Here is a 24096-nt window from a genome sequence, read left to right on the forward strand (position 1 = left end):
GTCATAAGTGCTTTGGGTCCTCTTCAACACTGATCCAACCTCAGAGGATAACAAGAGAAAAATCATTTCAGTGTTCTGGAAGTGACAATTGCTTTACAGTAAAGTCCAACCCATGTATACATAAGAGGAGTCATTTCAAACTATTTCTTGTTTGAAACGTGACAAAGATTTTACAATGGAGGCAAAACATATCGCACACAAGAAGGTTCACTCTGGAGAGAAGCCATATCAGTGTTCTGAATGTGACAAAGCTTTTACATGGAAGTCATATCTTATCAGACACCAGAAGGTTCACACTGGAGAGAAGTCATATCAATGTTCTGAATGTGACAAAGCTTTTGCACATAAGTCAAGTCTTAACACACACCAGAGGATTCACACTGGAGAGAAGCCATATCAGTGTTCTGAATGTGACAAAGCTTTTTTAACCAAGAAAAAGCTTATCATACACCAGAGGGTTCACACTGGAGAGAAGTCATATCAGTGTTCTGAATGTGACAAAGCTTTTGCACATAAGTCAAGTCTTAACACACACCAGAGGATTCACACTGGAGAGAAGCCATATCAGTGTTCTGAATGTGACAAAGCTTTTTTAACCAAGAAAAAGCTTATCATACACCAGAGGGTTCACACTGGAGAGAAGTCATTTCAGTGTTCTGAATGTGGCAAAGCTTTTACACAGAAGTCATATCTTATCACACACCAGAGGATTCACACTGGAGAGAAGTCATATCAGTGTTCTGAATGTGACAAAGCTTTTACACAGAAGTCAAATCTTACCACACACCAGAGGATTCACACTGGAGAGAAGCCATATCAGTGTTCTGAGTGTGACAAAGCTTTTGCACATAAGTCAGATCTTATCATACACCAGAGGGTTCACACTGGAGAGAAGTCATATCAGTGTTCTGAATGTGGCAAAGCTTTTACACAGAAGTCATATCTTATCACACACCAGAGGATTCACACTGGAGAGAAGTCATATCAGTGTTCTGAATGTGACAAAGCTTTTACACAGAAGTCAAATCTTACCACACACCAGAGGATTCACACTGGAGAGAAGTCATATCAGTGTTCTGAATGTGACAAAGCTTTTGCACATAAGTCATATCTTATCACACACCAGAGGGTTCACACTGGAGAGATGCCATATCAATGTTCTGAATGTGACAAAGCTTTTGCACATAAGTCAGATCTTATCATACACCAGAGGATTCACACTGGAGAGAAACCACATCAGTGTTCTGAATGTGATAAAACTTTTAGACAGAAGTCAGTTCTCATAGCACACCAGAGGGTCCACACTGGAGAGATGCCATATCAGTGTTCTGAATGTGACAAAGCTTTTACAGGTAAGGCCGGGCTAATCTATCACCAGAGGATTCACAAGCTTGAGCTGCATAGAGGAAACTCCAGAAGAAGGGGCAATATTAAAGAAGTCACAGCTGTCCCATTAGGCTCACAGGCCCAATGTCTTCCCACAAACTAGGGAAGACATGATGCTACTTAAAAAAAAAAAACTTTGAACAAACAGGACTCTAATGATTGGATTCATTGGGTTTAGTGCTTATGTCCATCAGGAACACACCTAGAAGGCCTGTGAATATTTTACCTTTGGACATTTCTTCAGACAAGCAGCAATGACTGAACTGTATTCTTCATCATTCTCATCTTTATCCTTTTTTATGGAGCATTGACTGAACATGTAATGCATTTTCATCATTCACTAACTGAGCTATGTTCCCATGTGTTTTCTTCATTGCCAGAATCTGACCAACCAATACATGACCAACAATGCCTCAGTACCAGAGTCTAGGATGGGGTCCAATGGCTTCTTGCCATGCCTCTGAAACCTCATTAGGAGAGTCCATTCCAGGTTCTTTTGAGAACTGATACATCATAAGCTAGGCTTGAGGGTTCCAGCTAAGCCCACCTTGTCCACACCTCCCATTACATGTTCCACCTCCTCTCCCATGATCAATGCCTCCTTTCCATGTTCCATCTCCTCTCATGGATGACAGCTTTGCAGGCAGGTCTGTAGCTGAGATACCAGCCAGATAGATGTCTGTTTGGTTAGAGAGTAACTTCTTAAGCTGGTGTAGGCCTTCCAACACGGAGTTAATGCTGTTTTAGGGGACATATTCAACAGTACCACCTACTCCCAGCTGACACTTATGTTTCATCTGGTTTTCTCAAAAGGGATTCTATCAGGTGAAGATTGGATGTCCTTGTTATCTTTTTTTTTTCTGTCCAGCTATTGCTCATCTCCATAAACTATTCACACGGTTCAACTGCAAGAGATCTGAACTTACAAAGTGCTAAGTGTGCGGTCATATTCCTACCACTTCTTCTGGGAGACTGAAATTCCTCTTATTGGGGTTCACCTTAATGACTCTGAATGAACGGATCCCTTTTTGGGGCAAAGTGTGCAAAGAGCACTAATTATTCCTGGAAATGCTAAGACATCGGCACTAAAGTGTAACAATGGGCAAAATCAATAATTACATAAATGGTGCAATCTGTCATTAGCATAAATGTTTTATGTTTTCTGAGTCTCCCCTTGTAACATTTTTATTACCTGTTGACCCTCCCAGTAGATCTGTTTTTTTCTGCTTCATGTAGAAGGCCAAGCTATTTGGCAAAAATGAAAGTTGGGGGGGGGGTAGGAAACACCATATAAGACTGCTGGGGGTGCTTACAACTGTCATCTTCCATTCATATGGGGGGTTGAACCTTATAGAGAACCTGTTGCTGTAACTGCTGTAGAAGAGTTAGCTGGAGTTGGACTTTACTTGTTGTGTGTCTTACTTATAATCTAAGACTTTCCTGTACAGGGTGACAACGCTGCTGTGTAATGTTCCTGCAGAATGATCAGGGTTGTCACCCTGTTACAGAAGGTGGGGAAATAACAGATCTACAGACAGGACCAACAGCTGATACAACTATGTTGCAGAGGGAACTCTGGGAATGCTAATGACAGATTGCGTTACACATTCAGTCAGCAGACTTCCTGCTGTTGGTCTTCTGTTTGAATTGTGTTCTGATATTTACTGTCCTGCTGTAAAAGGTGTAAATGATCGGCCACATGTTTCCTGTATAGCAGGGACTACAAACTCATATCAGGAATATTAGGATGGGTACTTACCCAAGGGGATCACCTTTTTGGATTTGGAAGAAACATTTCACATGGTTTGTTTCCATTAATGACACCGACAAGGGGAGTCTCACTTACTTCACTAACAATAGGAGAGCCAATCACAGGACAGTAACATTTCATGGTTTCTCAATGTAATTGCAGAATGTTTAATCCCCATTGGTCCAATGGATTCCTAGTCCTTCCAGATAACATTTACTTCTTGTGTGGAAGGAGCATCCTAAAATGTCTTCCCTTCAATTCCACCCATAGCTGTACTTTAGGTTATGTTGCCCCTCCCCCCATATCTGTAAGGGAAACCTCAATTTCTCCCAATACTCCCCTGGCCTTCCAGTGATAAGAAACATTTTCTATGGACTAGAGCTGCTTTATGCAGTGAGCCCTTCATAGACGGGATGGGGAATCTAAGATACGTAAGATGTACTGGAGTCACAGATCAGATAACCAATGACACCATTGATGGTATAGCAGAGCTGACAGCAGAAGTGGCTCCACCACCTAAGGTGGTGTCACAGAACTGCATGGCAGCTGACTATCTCTTGGCAGACCAAGGTGGAGTCTACAAATGATGTCAGATAGAGAGTGTTGTACATTTATATTAGATCATGAGGATCTCAGAAGGGGATATCTACACAAGGTAAAGGAGTTCCAACAGGAACCTGGGTGGGAGGAGGTGGGATCCAATGTTTTGGGTGGGTTTAGTTGGAACCTGGTTGAGTAATATGGTGGGTTTGCTTCTTAATCCATTAGTTGCTACCATAGTTTTGATTTTGAAATGTTATATATTGCTGTATTTTCTTTCACTGCCAGAGTTTATTTTGCTTTTGTTTTTAGTTAAATTCACATTTCAGGCCATATGATTAGTTAAACCCCAAACATTTCTTTTATTTTCTGAAAGCAGAGACTCTGGAGAATATAATGGTGGTAGTTGCCATTTTTCATGTCACAGAATATTAGTACAGCTGTTTATCAAATACATATTTTCTGTAAAAAAGATAATGTTAGTGCACAAAGAACACAATATATGACCCAATTTGTTTGGTGAAATATAAAATATGGGGTTGGCATCAAGTATATAGATACCAAACATGTCAAACTTTATAAACTGTGCGTACTTGTGAAATGGTGACAAACTTCAGTACCAAAAATTGTTCAAAGGTGACGCTTTAAGAGCCTTTATAGGTTATCAGTTCAAATAGTTACCCGTGAATGATGGCCTCAGAATGATTGTTCTCACTCTCACTTGTGCAATGATATGTAAAATGTGTCGTATAATTTTGTTTTGTGTTTTTTAAAAATTTTTTATAGGGTTTAATTTTTTTTCAACTCTTTTTTCACCTAACATGGCTTCTGTCATATATGGGGTTGATAGCTCCCCGTGATACATATTTCTGGTCACAGGTCCTTTTTAAAGAGACATCAGAACATTATTAGACCCCCAATGTCACCTCTGTACCCCAAGAAAGATGTTCAAGCACAGATCATGCCTAATCAGCTCCTTCCCAAACCATAGTGACTGGAGAATGACAGCGCTGAACCCAGAAATGACATAATCTCCCACCTCCCACATCCATTCACTGAAGGGGAGATCAGAGATCAGATGTTTGCTGATCTCCTTCTGCTCTCACCGCTGACACCCACCTTGTCTGTCTTGGGCTTGCAGGAGGGACAGCTGAGCCCGGTATACATGGTGGGGGGAGGACCTTCAGTGTGGCTGAATCACTTCCACCAGAAAGCCGACAGTCGGCCTAACAAATGTAGACAACCCCCGGGTGCTGTAGCTATAAGGCCGTGCTGCTGCTGATGGAAACCTTACATTGGCCGGAGTGAAAGGGTTCCACTAATGTACATCTGCCAAATCTGTATGTGAGGAGACCATAGAAGCAGCATTAGAAAGAAATGTGAGCATGGCTTCAGTCAGGCGATGGTCCTGGTGGTCCTGGTCTTGTTCTCCTTCAGGTCCTCTCACCTTGTAGATGGTGACATGGACTTGTTGTGTGGGAATGAGCAGGAGGGGCTCCGGGTTCTCTTGTACCCAGTCAGCTTGTTATGGATAAAAATGAAAGTGTCTTCTGGGAATTTACAGGGATTTGGATGTTTAGAGGGTCACATAAGTGGGCGGGGCTGGTATTAATGAGGGGTGTGTCATATGTTAATCAGTTTTTTAGAATAGATTATATAAATGGTATAAATAGATCAACAATTTATCTCTTTTCTTCTGTTGTTAAAGTGTCACATATATATGATTAATAAAGTTGAATTATAATTTCATCACACAATACCGTGGTCTGGGTTCTTCTACAACACATCCCCCCAAACATGTCCTCTTCCAGTTATAGGGGTCTGGTGGAATGGGACACCAGCTGATGGTATCTCTTAGGCCCCTTGTACATGGGGGGTCCAGCCCCTGTGGGTGCAATGCTGGCATTATAATACACCTGGTAGGCACAGGTACAGCGTCCAGCCCCGCTGCCTGCAGCCTGTCAAAGTCTACACTACAGCTGGACGGGGCTCAATGCTGCACCACGTTTACCTCGTGTTTAGGGCGCTCCGTGTTCAGGGAGAAATGACCGCCATCCTGATCAGACAAAGCATAAAGAAGATGTAGGCAGGTGCAGTCTGCTTCTTCTACTGTAGGGGGCACCCAACCAGGGGGACATCCCAGCCTGGAGAGGAAGTCGGGGGACACTTGGTTTCTCTGTGGTTTCCCGGTTCCTGGAGACTGTGTGGAATGAAGGGGTCCATGGAGACCTGGAGACATTTTTGATTTTTTTGTTTACATGTTTTAAAAGCCATTTATACCTTAAAATTACTTAAAACCCCCAAATATTATATATATTTCTTCACAACAGCAGACACACTAGAGGATGAATTGTTAGTAGTTCTGATGTTTTATGAGTTTTATTATTTTACACAATATTAGTGCAATGATTTATGAAAGGTACAATTTCAGTTACAAATACAGTAAAGTTAATTTCTGGGACATAAATGTAATTTATTATCTAAGGTTTCAGTAAAATATAAAAGATACATTTCCCCGCTCTGAATATTATGGGATCCCACATAACAGTCGCTGTTCATATTCAGAATTCCTTTCTTACAATGGGATCTTGTGTCCGGATAAAATCTTTTATAGATCCCTTGTGACATTGTGTTCTCATTGTAAAATCCTAGATTTGTAAATCTGTCGCTGATATTTATAATGGTTTTGTCCAGAAAAAGAATGGAGTGATGTGGAGAGATGGAAACATATGTATAGATGAAAGATTGGTCTGTTGACTCCCCAGAGCTCCTTTCCATGAGAGATGTTTGTTCCCCCCCAGAACTGAACAATGGTATGTTCCTGAATGGCCAGGCTGCTGGTTTGTTGAATCCAGAGTCTACATACAAGATGCCTCCACAGTGTACATTGATGGGGCTGGGAAGGCTGGTACATGTTGTTCATTTGCTCCGGGTGCAGGAGATAGGACAGAATCCCATTGTTGCCGGGTGTCCTCGCTTTCCTCAATTCTGTACTCACTTCATTTACAAAAGCAAACTATGTGAGTGGAGAAGGTGATTGTATCCGGCTGGAGCTCAGACCTGACAGGGACTCGGGATTTTGGGCCTCTTACGTCTAAGACAAATATAGTCTGAGTTGGAGAGAAGATAAAATATCATTTCTTCTCAGAGACATTCTGAGGGGTTTTCCACAATTTGTAATTGCTGACAATTCTTTTGTGGACATTCAGCTGTCAGTGGGGAAACCTGCCGACAGATGAGGAGTCATCGGTTAGGGGTGTGGCCACCTGATTTCCAACCAATCATTAACAACCAGATATATTTCACACAGAATTCAGATAAGTCCATCAATTGTCAACAGATGAGAATTCTAGAGAATTCAGAGAAAGCTCCACCCTCATTACTTCTCCACCAATCAAGGATCTCACTCCAGTTACCCAGTCACCGTGGGCCTGATTTCCATTGGTGTCAGTGAGATAAAATAAGCTCCATTGTTGGTGTCAGTGAGAATAAAGTGTACCCCCAGCCCAGCATTGGTGGTCAGTGGTTTTACTTACTTGATCCCACCCTCCCTCTGCCTCTCTGCTGATGTCACAAATATACTTTCACTGTAGGAAAGGAGATAGTGGCTCCCAGCAGTCGGGTATAATTGCAGTGTCTGGTGATGGAACCCAGAGAGTGTTCCGGAGTCATCACCTCACTGCCACTCTGAAAAGTCCTGGAACCTGCCAGACATGGACATTCCAGAACACTTGGAAACAACAAGATTCAAACTATGAGACATTTCTTGGAGCTGCAGTTCCTCTGAGCTCCACCAAGTGATCTCCCTTCTATCCAGAGAGGAAGTGATGTCAGGCACAGACAGGAAGTGATGTCAGGCACAGACAGGAAGTGATGTAAGGTACAGAGGGGAAGGATGTCAGGTACAGACAGGAAGTGATGTCAGGTACAGACAGGAAGTGATGTCAGGTATAGACTGGATGTGATGTCAGGTATAGACTGGAAGTCATGTCAGGTACAGACAGGCAGTGATGTCAGGTACAGACAGGAAGTGATGTCAGGTACAGACAGGAAGCTCTGGCTGAGGTGAGTTGAGAGGAAGTAGAGAGGAGACATTGCTGTGTCTCCCAGCAGACAGAAGATGTCAGTAATGAGGCTCCACCTGATGCTGGCTGCTGGGAAGGTATATAATCCCCCCCCCCCCGTAGTTTTCATCAGTTCCTCAGTGTTCTGCCTGTGAGCCGCTTCCCTGCTGGATCCTGCGTCCTGTATCTTGTATACTTTCCCCTGATTCTGGTTTCCTGCATCCTGTTCCCCATCTCTGCTCCCCTGATTCCCAGTCCTGCCCGCTGTATGTCAGCTTCCCTCCATTGTACACAGTGTATTATAGTCAGGTTGTTGGGTTGGTTATTTGCTGTCACATTTATTTGTCACTTTTGCTTTGTTTATGGTCTGTGGGTGTCGGAGGGTGTTGTGTCCATTAGTAAACGAGACTTAAAGTGATTGTAAAGGCAATTTTTTTTTCTTTTAAAACAAACATGTCATACTTACTGCTGTGTGTGATGGTTTGCACAGAGCAGCCTGGATCCTCCTCTTCTCGGGTCCCTCGCAGGTGCTCCTGGCCCCTCCCTCCTGCTGAGTGCCCCCACAGCAAGCAGCTCATTATGGGGCATCCAAGCAGGCTCAGGAGCAAGCCGCTGCTCTGTGTGTCCACAGAGCCCCCTCTCCCTCCTCATTGGCTCACTGGCTGTGATTGACAGCAGCAGGAGCCAATGGCCCCTGCTCCTGTCTCAGCCAATAAGGAGTGAGAGTGCTGAGAATCTTGTGCACATTGTTGGATCAGGATGGGGCTCAGGTGAGTATTGGGGGGGCTGCTGTACAGAGAAGGGTATTTACCTTCATATATAGAATGCATGGAGGTAACAAACCTCCTGACTTTACACCCCCTGTAATCACACTCCTCCTACTCATCTTATTCCACATTTCTTAGGCATAGCCCACCGATCTGGTCATCCCTTCTGTCGCTGGATACCTGCATTCCTTACAAGGGTTTATATTCTTCACCAGTATACTCTGTATACCGGGCTGTATACCACAACATCCTGACCATTGTACTATGCATGCTGGGCAGTATATGACATACTCCTGACCACTGCGCTCTGTACACAGGCCTAAGATATACTCCTGACCACTGCGCTCTGTACACAGGGCTGTATATGACATACTCCTGACCACTGCGCTCTGTACACAGGCCTAAGATATACTCCTGACCACTGCGCTCTGTACACAGGCCTAAGATATACTCCTGACCACTGCGCTCTGTACACAGGCCTAAGATATACTCCTGACCACTGCGCTCTGTACACAGGCCTAAGATATACTCCTGACCACTGCACTCTGTACACAGGCCTAAGATATACTCCTGACCACTACACTCTGTACTCTGGGATGTAAATCACATACTCCTGACCACTACATTCTTTACTCTGGGATGGAAATCACATACTCCTGACCACTACACTCTGTACTCTGGGATGTAAATCACATACTCCTGACCACTACACTCTGTACTCTGGGATGTAAATCACATACTCCTGACCACTACACTCTGTACTCTGGGATGTAAATCACATACTCCTGACCACTGCACGTTGTTTGCAGGGCTGTATGAAGTAGTCTCCTGACCCCTGCACTCTGGGCCATTATTCATGGTGAACCAGAAACTGGATGACCTGTAAAGGCTTGTAAAGTGTCTCCTGTGAGAAATGTTTGGCCCCCAAAGATCCCCATCATGACCCCGACACACACAATTCTTTTCACTCAAATTCTTTATTATAGTTTTACTTCTAACAAGATTGTAATCATAGAATCAGGAAATAACAAAGGAAGGAATCCGATTGGTCAGGAAGATCCCTTGTCTGGAATGTGGGGGCGGAGTCATTATTATTGGTGTACAATACAATACACAACGTGTTCCATTATTATAACAAAGTATTGTAGAAAAGATCCCAACATGTGACATGGCTGAATGAATGCTGGTCATAGTAGTTCATCTATTCTCTAAGTGGGGTGGTAACTATTGGGCCAATCCCTTTTACAAACCACACATAATATCGCCCTTCAAAGTGAAAACAGAAACGATTTGCACAAAATCAAAGAGTAGAAATATTTTCCGGTGGATCCCCTCTACCCAGACCCCATATGTAGACATAGAACAACAAGCTGTGTTCCCTCTCGTGCCGCACTCCTCCAATCACCCAAACCCACACAGAAGCCAAGGGAAATAATGAGAGGAAAGTTCCCCCCTAGTTTGGGGAGGAGTTCTCCTTCCCTCCTGTTGGGGGATGGGAGAAGGATGGACTGAAGTAAGAGAGACGCTTCGGGGTCACCACTGTTCTGTAGAGCCTTGAAATGAAGGACATCAACTTCAGAAGTTCTTGTTGTCTGTGTAAAGTTCCCCGATAACGAGATCTGGGCTCTCCCGGCTTCTAGCTCTGTAACCCGCTATATCATTATCAGGAAACGCAACTCCGACACCCAAGAAGGGCTGAAGTTGTGTCCTTCATTTCCAGGATCTACTGACCACTCTGCACCCCGACATTTACTGCACTTCATCCATGTCTTTGGGGGCCTCTCATCTCCTTATCAACTGTTCCTTCCATGATGAAGATCAGCCATGGAGTATATCTGAGGTGTATATCAGGGTGTCAGAAGGGGACAGGAAAGAGCCCCTCTAAGTGTAGACTCACTAATAAATATATTGGTATACAAGGTCAGCAACAAACAGTAAACAGGCTCATCAGTAAAACATCCCCGGGAAGAGGTCCAAGCTCCTTGAGCACACATGACTGTTACAGACATTGCACATGCTCAGAAACATGTTGCATTCTTCCCAGGCAACATCATCACGCCAGCACTGCGGTCCACACTGCGTTCCAGCCCTGATTTCCAGCTGTGGGATGTCTGCTGGCCAGCTTCCTCCCCCATAGACAGCGGCACACACCGATCACTCTGGAGTCCTTCTTCCCGGTGATGTGTTACTGATGAGCCTGCTTACTCTGACTTTATGGGAGGGGTCTGCCTTGTACACCAAGAAATGTATTAGGGGGGCTACACTTAGAGGGGCTTTTTCCTGCCCCGATTGTCTATTCATTGCAGCCAGTGTCTGCTCCAAGGACAAGCTTGTCCTCCCTGGATGGACTCTCAAAGACGGACATTTCCGGCACTTAAGGCACTGATACACCTTGAGGGTTATGTGGGACCCCTGATGTACAGGAAGACAGGACTTCAGTGAGGAACATTTCCCTCACTCAGGACAGGAATATGGCTTATCCCTCGTGTGCAATCTCTGATGCCTGCAAAGATCAGAGTTCTGTGAAAAACATTTCCCACACACAGGACAGGAATACGGCTTCTTCGCCGTGTGGCATCTCTGATGTTTGAAAAGACCGGACTTGTCTGAAAAACATTTCCCACACTCAGGACAGGAATAAGGCTTCTCGCCTGTATGAAATCGCTGATGTGCATAAAGATTGGACTTCTGTGAAAAACATTTCCCGCACTCAGAACAGGAATACGGCTTCTCCCCCGTGTGAGATCTCTGATGGATGTAAAGAATAGATTTCCTTGAAAAACATTTCCCACACTCAGGACATGAAAATGGCTTCTCCCCAGTGTGAGATCTCTGATGTGTGTAAAGATTGGATGTCTTTGAAAAACATTTCCCACACTCAGGACAGGAATACTTTTTCTCCCCCATGTGAGACTCCTGATGTTTGTAAAGACTGAACATTTCTGAAAAACATTTCCCACACTCAGGACAGGAATATGTCTTCTTCTCCATGTGAGATCTCTGATGCCTGTAAAGATTGGACTTCAGTGAAAAACATTTCCCGCACTCAGGACAGGAATATGGCTTCTCCCCAGTGTGAGATCTCTGATGTGCATAAAGACTGGATTTGTCTGAAAAACATTTCCCACACTCAGGACAGGAATATGGCTTTTCCCCTGTGTGAGATCTCTGATGTGTGTAAAGATTGGTCTTCTGTGAAAAACATTTCCCACACTCAGGACAGGAATATGGTTTCTCACCTGTGTGGAGCCTCTGATGTATTTGAAGATTGGACTTTCGTGAAAAACATTTCCCGCACTCAGAACAGGAATACGGCTTCTCTCCCGTGTGAGATCTTTTATGAACATTAAAATTGGATTTATGATGGAAACCCTTCCCGCACTCAGTACAGGAGAAGTTCTTCCCTGTTGGAAGGCCGGCCCGGTCCTGCACAGTCTGAGGTTCCTCAGGATATGAGGAATCCGATGGTCCATCTACACTGGGTGGTGCCAGATGGACATTGGAGGGAGCCGGGTTTTCTCCTGGACTATACTGTGTGATGTCCTCATCTTCTACTTTCCAGTCTGGAGACAAAGTGAGACAATCCTCGGAGGTTTTCCTCATCTCCCGGCCATGGACTAAAATACAAAGACAAAGAGGATTACTAGACAGGAGCTGATTGGTTCCCCCAAACCAGGGCTCCGCCCACATCAGGCAGCTTGGTCTCTGAGGAGTTTACAATTCCACCCTCAAGGGAACTAGGAAATGGCTCCTCTGATCTCCTACCAGGTCATTTCTTTATTCATGGACCTTAGTCAGAGAGTGAGGAAACAACCAGAACTGTCTTTTATAGGAGGGACAGTGATGAGGGGATTATAGGACGAGGGTCCCCACCCCCTCTATCACTCATCGCCATCTTCCCAACACAAGAAGTACTGCACTTCCTTATTTAGTCCATGATTTAGTCATGAAGAACAGCGGGGCTGAGCCCCACCAGAGGTCAGAGAGTGAGGATGGGGGGAGAACAACCAAGATGAAGACTGGACTGATCCTGAAGACCACCATCATTGGGGTATTGACTCCTCCCTCATTATCACTTTCTGTTTAAGGGTCCAAAGTTGGAGGATGTTATCACATTATTATCAGCATGTAAAAGTCTGTGCTCCAATCACATCATCCGATATAAAATGTCCAGCTGGTAGAAAATGGGTGTAACAAAAGAGAATCCATATTATGTGTATATATAGCAGTCGGGGGAGGGGGGAGAGCAGAAGTCAGGAATATGCAATGTACAACATAGAGTATATAGTGCAGGGGTCAGGAGTATGTAATGTACAACATAGAGTATATAGTGCAGGGGTCAGGAGTATGTAATGTACAACAGAGTATATAGTGCAGGGTCAGGAGTATGTAATGTACAACAGAGTATATAGTGCAGGGGTCAGGAGTATGTAATGTACAACATAGAGTATATAGTGCAGGGGTCAGGAGTATGTAATGTACAACAGAGTATATAGTGCAGGGGTCAGGAGTATGTAATGTACAATACAGAGTATATATTGCAGGGGTCAGGAGTATGTAATGTACAACATAGAGTATATAGTGACGGGGTCAGGACTCATAATATTATTATTCATAAATCAGTAGAAGATTAAATGTTTACTGTAGACAAGTTGCAGAGATCCCACACCGCTGCCTCCCATCTCCTGAGACTGCACTCAGTGACTTGGGTCTTAGACTATACAGACATATCCCTCCACCCAGCACAGCCAGCAGATAACAGAGCAAGGAACCCTGGGAGAATTGTTCTGTCAGAGATCTTACTAGACCCAGGTATGGGGACAAAGATACAAGTCTCATACCCCAGGCACCTAGGTCTAGTAACATCTATGGTGAAATGAACATTTTGCTCCCATTACTTTTGGTCCCTTAACAAGTGGGAGGCACATATGCAAACTGTTGTAATTCCTACACCGTTCACCTGATTTGGATGTAAATACCCTCAAATTAAAGCTGACAGTCTGCAGTTAAAGCACATCTTGTTTGTTTCATTTCAAATCCATTGTGGTTGTGTATAGAGCCAAAAATGTTAGAATTGTGTCCATGTCCCAATATTTATGGACCTGACTGTACAGTTGCAAGAAAAAATATGTGAACCCCTTGGAATTACGTTGACTTTTGCATGAATTGGGCATAAAATGTGCTCTGAACGTCATCTAAGTCACAACAATAGAAGAACACAGTCTGCTGAACATAATAGTGTAGCAATATTCTTGGGATGTCTGGTGTGAATCACTCTCTTAAGGTCATGCCACAGCATTTCAATGGGGTTGAGGTCAGGACTCTGACTGGGCCACTCCAGAAGGCGTATTCTGTGCTGTTGCAGCCATTGTTTTGTTGAATGACTTGTATGCTTTGGGTCATTGTCCTGTTGCATCACCCATCCTCTGCGGAGCTTCAGTTGGCAGACAGATGGTCGTACGTTTTCCTGCAAAATGCCTTGATAAACTCTGGAATTCATTTTCCCATCAATGACAACAATCCGTCCAGGCCCTGATTCAGCAAAGCAGCCCCAAACCATGATGCTCCCTCCGCCATGTTTCACAGTGGGGATGAGGTTTGATGTTGGTGTGCTGTGCCTTTTTTTCTCCACACATAGTGTTGTGTGTTCTTCTCAAACAACTCAATCTTGGTTTCATCTGTCCACAGTATATTTTGCCAGTAGTGCTGTGGAACATCCAGGTGCTCTTTTGCAAACTTCAAACGTGCTGCAATCTTCTTTTTGGACAGCAATGGCTTCCTCCGTGGTGTCCTCCCATGTACTCCATTCTTGTTTAATGTTTTCCTTATTGTAGATGTGTCAACAAAAATGTTAGCATGTGCCAGAGATTTCTGTAGGTCTTTAGCTGACACTCTGGGATTCTTCTTTACCTCATGCAGCATTCTGCGCTGTGCTCTTGCAGTCATTTTTACAGGACAACCGCGCCTAGGGAGAGTAGCAACAGTGCTAAACATTCTCCATTTGTAGACAGTCTGTCTTACCGTGGACACATGAACATCAAGGCTTTTGTAGAAACTTTTGTAACCCTTTCCAGCTTCATGCAAGTCAACAATTCTTGATGGTAGGTCTTCTGAGAGCTCTTTTCTGCGAGGCATGGTTCACATCAGACAGTGCTTCTTGAAACCAGTAAACCCAAAACAGGTGTGTGTTTTCTAAGGGCAGGACAGCTGTCAGCAACACATCCAATATCATCACACTGATTGGAGTCAAGGTTGGCTCACTCCTGGCTCCAATTAGCTCTGGGAGAAGTCATTAAGCTAGGGCCTCACATACTTTTTCCTCCCTGCACTGTGAATGTTTACATGTTATGTGCAATTACACCATGGCAACATCTAATGTTTGTGTAGTATTATGTTCAGCAGACTGTGTTCTTCAATTGTTGTGACTTAGATGACGTTCAGAGCACATTTTATGCCCAATTCATGCAAAACTCCACGTAATCCCAAGGGGTTCACATACTTTTTCTTGCAACTGTAGGTTGAATCCTAGCAATGCCTGTGCTGAAAATCAACATATTTCTGGCAGCTGAACCCCAGAACCTCCATAAATCCAGTCTAGAGACATAAATTGTGTCTGCAGCACAGAGAAGGAAGATTATCCGAGAGAAATCCAGGAATACAGGACGGGGAACACAGCTCAGGAAAGTGACCAGGGGATTACAGGCTGATATCACCCAGTCCCCGCCCTACTCTGGACCAATCAGTGAGCAGTATGGGTGGAGGAATGGATTTAGTGTTCATGACCCACCTGTGCTGATCTCTGTAGGAGTGTCCTCCTCTATAAATGTCCCCGTTATTCCATCCTCCTCCATAGACTGCTGATCATCCCTCACATACGCCTCTTCTTCTTCTGCTTTCACCTCAAATTCTATATCGATTGGATCTCCACTCTAAATCAAGGAAATGAGAGAAAATATCATCTGTAAAATGTAAGATTTATGATTGTGACATCACACACAAAATCCACACATTGTCTCCACAAGTCCATGTTATAGATGTTCCATCCCACCAACTAGGTCTGGACCTGGCAAATAAAATTGTCCCAGGCATTTTAGACTGAGCAGCCCAGTGTAATCCTCCGCAGAATGTAGAAAAAGAAAACTTTCCACCCACATATCTCCATCTCTGAGGCACAGCACTGCCGGGGGGTGTAGGTGAGGCAGACACAGGAGGAGAGGGAGGGAGGAGGAACAGAACCATCTCTCTTTCTCTGTCCATGTGGGAAAAGGGGGGAATGTCACTGCTAGCTCTGAGCTGTAAGAGAGAGACTCTTTCAGCTCAGAGCCCTGCAGCCACTTGGGAGCCAGTCCAGCCTCCTGGGACCCCTAACAATAGCATCAGAGCAGCAAGGTCACCCTGCCCCCTGGCTGCCCTCCATAGCTCCGGGGCTCCAGAGCTGTCTGCCTCTGCCTCACTCCCTCCTCATGCATTGCAGAGTTCTAAGGAAATGCAGCAGAGTTCCCAGAGTTTTGGCCCTGTCCAGAAGCCCCTGTCCACCAGGCAAATACCCAGTGTGCCCTAAGACCAGTCCGGGCCTGCCACCAACCTTGTAATGGTTAGGGATGGTGTGACCCTCCTGTGTGGAATCCCGGGAATACAGAGGACGGGGACATCTCTCTGGTGGGTTCCTGTAGCTGGATGACTTCACCATGGTGTCCTGGTACAGATCTTTGTGTTCTTCTGGAATCTCTGACTCCTCCATCCCCCCATCCTCATCCTCCTCCTCTTTTATCTCTTCTTTAACCTCAACTTTAGGATCTCTCAGGTTTCCACTCTGAATATATAATAAAAATGACATCAATGCAGATAATGTACAGATCCTAATGATACTATCAGTGATTGTTCCTCATCTACCTGATGATGGTGAGGGATGGTGTGACCTTCCTGTGTGGAATCCCGGGAATACAGAGGACGGGGACATCTCTCTGGTGGGTTCCCATGACTGGATCCATCTGTAGGAAACACACACACTGACTGAATCCATTGTTTCTATGTGTTTATCAGATGATGGGGGATCTAGGTGGATCCTCCGTACTGCTCTCTCCTTTACAATAAAGTCTCCTCTTACCCGGTGATGTGAGGGGCGGCTGATTGTCCATCATGACGTCCTTGTAGAGATCCTTGTGTCCTTCTAAATACTCCCACTCCTCCATGGAGAAATAGACAGTGACACCCTGACACCTTATAGGAACCTGACACACACAATGATACAGTCACCATCCAGACACATCCCTTGTCTGTTACTGGAGAATGTCCCAGAATTCCCGGCACCGCTCACCTCTCCTGTCAGCAGCTCCATCATCTTCTTGGTGACTTCTAGAATCTTCTGCATGTTGTGTCTCTCAGGGTTTAGGGAGTCACATGGAGGCACTGTGATGGTCATATGATCACCTGACTTCAGAAGAGGAAATCTCTGTATTGAGGAACCAATAGGAATATCATGTTAGAATCCCAGAATCCTCCTCACCTCTCCGGTCAGGTCTGTGTGATGTCATGTGACCTCCCAGAATCCTCCTCACCTCTCCGGTCAGGTCTGTGTTTATTAATAGAGATGAGAGTGATGTCATGTGACCTCCCAGAATCCTCCTCACCTCTCCGGTCAGGTCTGTGTTTTATTAATAGAGATGAGAGTGATGTCATGTGACCTCCCAGAATCCTCCTCACCTCTCCGGTCATGTCTGTGTTTTATTAATAGAGATGAGAGTGATGTCATGTGACCTCCCAGAATCCTCCTCACCTCTCTGTTCAGGTCTGTGTTTTATTAATAGAGATGAGAGTGATGTCATGTGACCTCCCAGAATCCTCCTCACCTCTCCGGTCAGGTCTGTGTTTTATTAATAGAGATGAGAGTGATGTCATGTGACCTCCCAGAATCCTCCTCACCTCTCCGGTCAGGTCTGTGTTTTATTAATAGAGATGAGAGTGATGTCATGTGACCTCCCAGAATCCTCCTCACCTCTCCGGTCAGGTCTGTGTTTTATTAATAGAGATGAGAGTGATGTCATGTGTCCTCCTCACCTCTCCGGTCAGCAGGTAGATGATCTCCAGGGTGAGGTTTAGTATCTTCTCAGTCATGTGACTCCGGTCCTCCTCCATCCTCATTGGTGCCATCATGTGATCTATACAGGTCTCCTTGTAGACGGATAAGTTTGGGAAATGAAAGTAAGAATTACACTCACCGGCCACTTTATTAGGTCCACCTTGCTAGTGCCAAGAAAATCTCCCCCCACCATGACACCACCACCAGCCTGAACCGTGGATACAAGGCAGGATGGATCCATGCTTTCATGTTGTTTATGCCAAATTCTGACCCTACCATCTGAATGTTGCAGCAACCAGTCTGCCCATTCTCCTCTGACATCAACAAGGCATTTTCCTCCACACAACTGCCGCTTGCTGGATATTTTCCCTTTTTTGGACCATTCACTGGAAACCCTAGAGATGGTTGTTGGTGAAAATCCCAGGAGATCAGCAGTTTTTGAAATACCTAGACCAGCCTGCCTGGCACCAACAACCACACCACATTCAAAGTCACTTAAATCCCATTTCTTTCCCATTCTGATACTCAGTTTGAACTTCAGCAAGTTGTCTTCACCATGTGTAGATGCCTAAATGCATTGAGTAGCTGCCATGTGATTGGCTGATTAGCAGTTTGTGTTACCCAGCAATTGAACAGGTGGACCTGATTGGGTGGCCAATGAGTGTATTTGGATGGTATTGGTCACACAATAATAGGATGTGGATGTGAGGGGGGAATAGGAGGGTTGCTGGACATCTAACCACCTCAATACCGGACACTTCCACCCCCTTCCTGACCAGAACACTTTTCAGATGTCAGTGCTGTCGCAGTTTGGATGACAATTGTGCGGTCATATACAGTACTATTCTAGGCTCTGCCTAGTCTGGGCAAAAATTGTGTCCCATTCCCAACGTGTCCAACTGCATGAAAATCCATCCAAATTCAATATAAATCCCTCATAAATACTGAATAGAAAAATAAAATCATCAATATTAATAGTTCTTTTATATTAGTTGATGTGCTTGTGCCTCTCCAATCACACTGCGCCAACCGACCGTGCGGAATAAAGTGCCTTGTGCTCCTCCAATCACACTGCGCCAACCGACCGTGCGGAATAAAGTGCCTTGTGCCTCTCCAATCACACTGCGCCAACCGACCGTGCGGAATAAAGTGCCTTGTGCCTCTCCAATCACACTGCGCCAACCGACCGTGCGGAATAAAGTGCCTTGTGCCTCTCCAATCACACTGCGCCAACCGACCGTGCGGAATAAAGTGCCTTGTGCCTCTCCAATCACACTGCGCCAACCAACCGTGCGGAATAAAGTGCCTTGTGCCTCTCCAATCACACTGCGCCAACCGACCGTGCGGAATAAAGTGCCTTGTGCCTCTCCAATCACACTGCGCCAACCAACCGTGCGGAATAAAGTGCCTTGTGCCTCTCCAATCACACTGCGCCAACCGACCGTGCGGAATAAAGTGCCTTGTGCCTCTCCAATCACACTGCGCCAACCAACCGTGCGGAATAATGTGCCTTGTGCTCCTCCAATCACACTGCGCCAACCGACCGTGCGGAATAAAGTGCCTTGTGCTCCTCCAATCACACTGCGCCAACCGACCGTGCGGAATAAAGTGCCTTGTGCCTCTCCAATCACACTGCGCCAACCAACCGTGCGGAATAAAGTGCCTTGTGCCTCTCCAATCACACTGCGCCAACTGACTGTGCGGAATAAAGTGCCTTGTGCTTCTCCTGTCATCCAAGTGCTCCCCTCCAGTGCTCTCCTCCAGTGCTCCCCCTCCAGTGCTCTCCTCCAGTGCTCCCCCTCCGGTGCTCCCCTCCAGTGCTACCCCTCGAGTGTAACCCCTCCAGTGCTCCCCCTCCAGTGCTCTCCCTCAGTGCTACCCCTCGAGTGTAACCCCTCCAGTGCTCCCCCTCCAGTGCTACCCCTCGAGTGTAACCCCTCCAGTACTCCCCCTCCAGTGCTCCCCCTCCAGTGCTCCCCCCCACCATAGGATGTGGACTCTTACACTGGAATAGGAGTCCTATGTGCTGTGTCATGGTCCTGGTTAGTCTGGAGCTTGTAGTCCTCCTGGATGATTGTGTACAATTCCCCCCCCCAATATATCATACAACTGATGGTTCATCTCATGATGTATGCAGGGAGGAGATAACAACAATCACCCACATGGTGTCATTCCATTTATTACAAACTTCCTTTACAGCAAACCATATACCTCACATTTGTATATAATATACAAGCAAAATGTCCGACCGAAAGTGTCCCATCCACATGAGTCTCACCATTCGGGAATTACATCACCGCAGCTGTCACTGACGCATTTCCCCTCCTCTAGGGGGCTGTAAGAGGATTGGCTGCTGGTGGTAGATGGTCTTATTTATACTGTGTGTCTCCATATCTCCGAGCCCACTTCCCCTTCCTGTCCTAACCCGGTGTCACCTCCGTTTCCTCCCGCGGCCTTGCGTGGTCATGATACACTGAACCCAAATGACATTTGGAACATTTTTTAGACAGATTAAGCTTTCTTTGGGTGGTGCAGTATTAATTCACCACTGGGGGGGTCATTTATTGCTAAACAAACAAAAAAAGAACAATAATTTTGAAGAAAAAATTTTTTTCTTTGTTTGTTATAAAATTTAGCAAAAAATTTTTCTCCTTCACTGAATGGCACTGAAGTAGCTGCAATGATGAACAGGCACTGATGGGCACTGATATGCTGCACTGATGGGGATGCAATGATGGGCACTGATGGGGATGCACTGATGGGCACTGATATGCTGCACTGATGGGGCTGCACTGGTGGGCACTAATAATCACAGTAAATGTCCCCTGTCACAGGAAAGCCGGTTATCGGTTTCCTTTCCTTTCCTCAGACAGTGACAGCGCTGAGGACAGGAAATGCCGATAACCAGCTTTTGTTTACATGTGATCAGCTGTGATTGGATACAGCTGATCACATGGTAAAGAGACAACATCATTGGATCTTTTCCCTGATCAGGGATGCGTTGAGCTCCCCACCAATCCCCATGCTGCGTCCCCCTCCACCTGCACAGCAAGAGTGGGATGACATCATACAACGTCCTTCCAGAAGGAGAGAGGTCCTGTCCGCCATCATTGTACAATAGGCCGGGTGGGAACCAGTTCAGGACTTCTGTCCTCCTGGAAACACATTTAGTTTGGAGTGTTTAGTGTTTGATGCATATTTGAGGTCCCGGGACCCTCTTGTCCATCCAGATCAGAAATCCCCTTTTCTCTGTTGGGTTTGTTTGGTCTCTGAACTGGTTTTGATGAGTATTAGATCTGCAGACAAGGAATGATAAATATGATCCTTCCTATGACTTGTTTGCTCTGAGGCAGTGCTGTGAGGTCAATGTCGGCTCATCATGAGGTCCAGGAAGGGGAACTTGATGACTTTTGGCCGGAGTTGCTGGCTAATCAGGACAATTGGCAGAACTCCGGCTGCAAGCCTCCAATCTGTGGCAGCCTGCTGACTGACAGGAGTGATGTCACTGTCACTCTCTGCAGTAAGAGAAGGGATTGGATGGGATAGCAGGAGGATGGTGCTGGTGGAGTAGAGAGCTGGGGGGGAGGAGTCTGTTCTCTTCCCTCCAATGACAGCCCAGTGTGGGTAGGAGGACAGCAGGGGATTCTCTTGGTTGGCAAGTATTTTCTGGTATCCAGGACATTGTACAGAGTGGTGGTGGGTTCCTGGGGCTCTGAATTCCAGCACCGGGCACTGCCAGAGCCTGTGTCATGGGAAGGTATTGGAGTGTCTCCTGAAGATGTATAGCACTGACCCCTGACTACCTTTTAGGCAATGCTGCAGAAACAGACGTCCTCTAAGAAAAGTGCCCACCAAGGGCCCAGAGTCCTTCAACTACTCTACCTCCTTAAGGCCCTGAGCTCCACTACCCTTCAGGGGCCCCAAAGTTCCTTATCTGTAGTGCCCCCTGAGAGACCCCTCAGCTCCTCTACTTCCCTCAGACCCCTCAGTATTTCCCTCCCTCTGACACCAATGATGGAACATATTCTTCATGGCTTGCTGGGGAATGTTTTCTTCCTCCTGAGCAGCAATGTAAGGGGCTCTATGCTCCATACTCCTGACCCCGGCACTCCATCATTGTGTTGGCTGCATAGTGTAATGATTGCCCATTGGCTGCCTGTGTAGTGTCATCATTGTCCTTTGTAGGCCATGTATGGTCAGGATGGTCCTTGTCTTGTCTATTTATTGTCAGTGCTGTTTGTTTAGAGGACCATATTACTAGAATTTATCTCCACAATGAGGAGAATGTTCCGGCCCCGGAAGTGGGGGAATGTTCTGCCCCTGAAGGGGTTAATCTGGGTTCCCACACTATATATGTGTGTATCATCATCTGCTGGAGATAAAGACGTCACAGTGACTATGGAGGAAGAGGACGGACGTGACCGTGGAGGAAGAGGACGGATGTGACTATGGAGGAAGAGGACAGACGTGACTATGGAGGAAGAGGACGGACGTGAGTATGGAGGAAGAGGACGGATACGACTATGGAGGAAGAGGACGGACGTGACTATGGAGGAGGATGAGGGACATGACTATGGAGGAAGAGGACGGACGTGACTATGGAGGAGGATGAGGGACATGACTATGGAGGAAGAGGACGGACGTGACTATGGAGGAAGAGGACGGACGTGACTATGGAGGAAGAGGACGGACGTGACTATGGAGGAAGAGGACGGACGTGACTATGGAGGAAGGACATAACTATGGAGGAAGAGGACGGACGTGACTATGCAGGAAGGGGACGGACGTGACTACGGAGGAAGAGGACAGACGTCACTATGGAGGAAGAGGAAGGACATAACTATGGAGGAAGAGGACGGACGTGACTATGGAGGAAGGGGACGGACGTGACTACGGAGGAAGAGGACGGACGTGACTATGGAGGAAGAGGACGGACGTGACTATAGAGGAAGAGGATGGACATAACTATGGAGGAAGAGGACGGACATAACTATGGAGGAAGAGGACGGACGTGACTATAGAGGAAGAGGATGGACGTGACTATGGAGGAAGGGGACGGACGTGACTATGGAGGAAGGGGACGGACGTGAATAGGGAGGAAGGGGACAGACGTGACTATGGAGGAAGAGGACTGACGTGACTATGGAGGAAGAGGACGGACGTGACTATGGAGGAAGAGGACGGACGTGACTATGGAGGAAGAGGACGGATGTGACTATGGAGGAAGAGGACGGACGTGACTGTGGAGGAAGAGGATCGACATGACTGTGGAGGAAGAGGATGGACATGACGGTGGATTACTGAGTGTAAATAGAAAGTAACATCTTATTCCCTCCTAGATTGTAAGCTCCGAGGAGCAGGGCCCTCAAATCCCTCTTGTATTGATCTGTATTGTCTCCCGTTATATTGTAAAGTGCTGAGCAAACTGTTGGCGCCATAAATCCTGTATAATAATAATAATAACATCTTATTACCTCCTCTGCTGCCATTTTCACCTTCTCCTCTCTACTTCCTGTCTGTACCTGACATCACTTCCTGTCTGAACCTGACATCACTTCCTGTCTTCCATACAGACTTCCTGTCTGGGTAGAAGTGAGATCCCCACCTTGTGGAGCTCAGAGGAACTGCAGCCCCGAGAAGCGTCTAGTAGTGCTTCCCCCTCACCACACCAATAGGACTCCCAGCTTTTCAGCTCCCAGAGTCACAAACATCCTTCACACTCTCCTCATCTCCGATGGTAAAGGAACCGGATCCTCCTCGCTCACTCCTGCAAGTCTGCTGCGGGTTCTGTCAGTCTCCCTCCTAGACTCCGCCTCCAACCGCCATTCCAGAAGGAGCTCCGCCTCTAAATACACACTCAGGGAGGAGAGAAAGGGGAACCCGACATCATGTGACACCTTTTATTACATGGAAATACGAAAATCAATGGGACTAATGCAATCACATTTACTGCAAAATCAGAGGGGCCAAAATCCCTCCCCTGAGCAGTCAGGCTGCAGGAGATCCGCTGAGACATAGAGAGGGAAATGGGTGCTAATAGGCTGCAGGAGATCCGCTGAGACCTAGAGAGGGAAATGGGAGCTAATAGGCTGCGGGAGATCTGCTGAGACATAGAGAGGGAAATGGGCGCTAATAGGCTACGGGAGATCTGCTGAGACATAGGGAAATGGGAGCTAATAGGCTGCAGGAGATCTGCTGAGACATAGAGAGGGAAATGGGCACTAATAGGCTGCAGGAGATCTGCTGAGACATAGAGATGGAAATGGGTGCTAATAGGCTGCAGGAGATCCGCTGAGACATTGAGAGGGAAATGGGTGCTAATAGGCTGCGGGAGATCCGCTGAGACATAGAAAGGGAAATGGGCGCTAATAGGCTGCAGGAGATCCGCTGAGACAATGAAATGTGTATGGAATGGATGGATGTGCAGACACTCCCAGAAGATGATGTCATTATGAGTGGATTGATATATATTTTGCATTGTCCCCCCAGAAGGATCAGGTTTGGCGGGAT

The 24096-nt window shown here is 46.1% G+C and overlaps 1 protein-coding gene across 1 annotated transcript; it reads right to left on the bottom strand.

Moving 5' to 3' along the window:
* Positions 1–9465: 9465 nt before the first annotated feature.
* On the bottom strand, positions 9466–12120 carry LOC149434142 (uncharacterized). The gene has a single exon (XM_089664057.1). It carries the CDS (start codon positions 12108–12110, stop codon positions 10962–10964), a length of 1149 nt encoding a protein of 382 aa, XP_089520183.1. The 5' UTR covers positions 12111–12120; the 3' UTR covers positions 9466–10961.
* Between the last annotated feature and the right edge of the window lie 11976 nt (positions 12121–24096).

The sequence above is a fragment of the Staurois parvus genome, unplaced genomic scaffold (genome assembly GCF_062004578.1).
Source record: "Staurois parvus isolate SC_StPar_1 unplaced genomic scaffold, SC_StPar_1.0 ptg001821l, whole genome shotgun sequence".
Taxonomy (NCBI): domain Eukaryota; kingdom Metazoa; phylum Chordata; class Amphibia; order Anura; family Ranidae; genus Staurois; species Staurois parvus.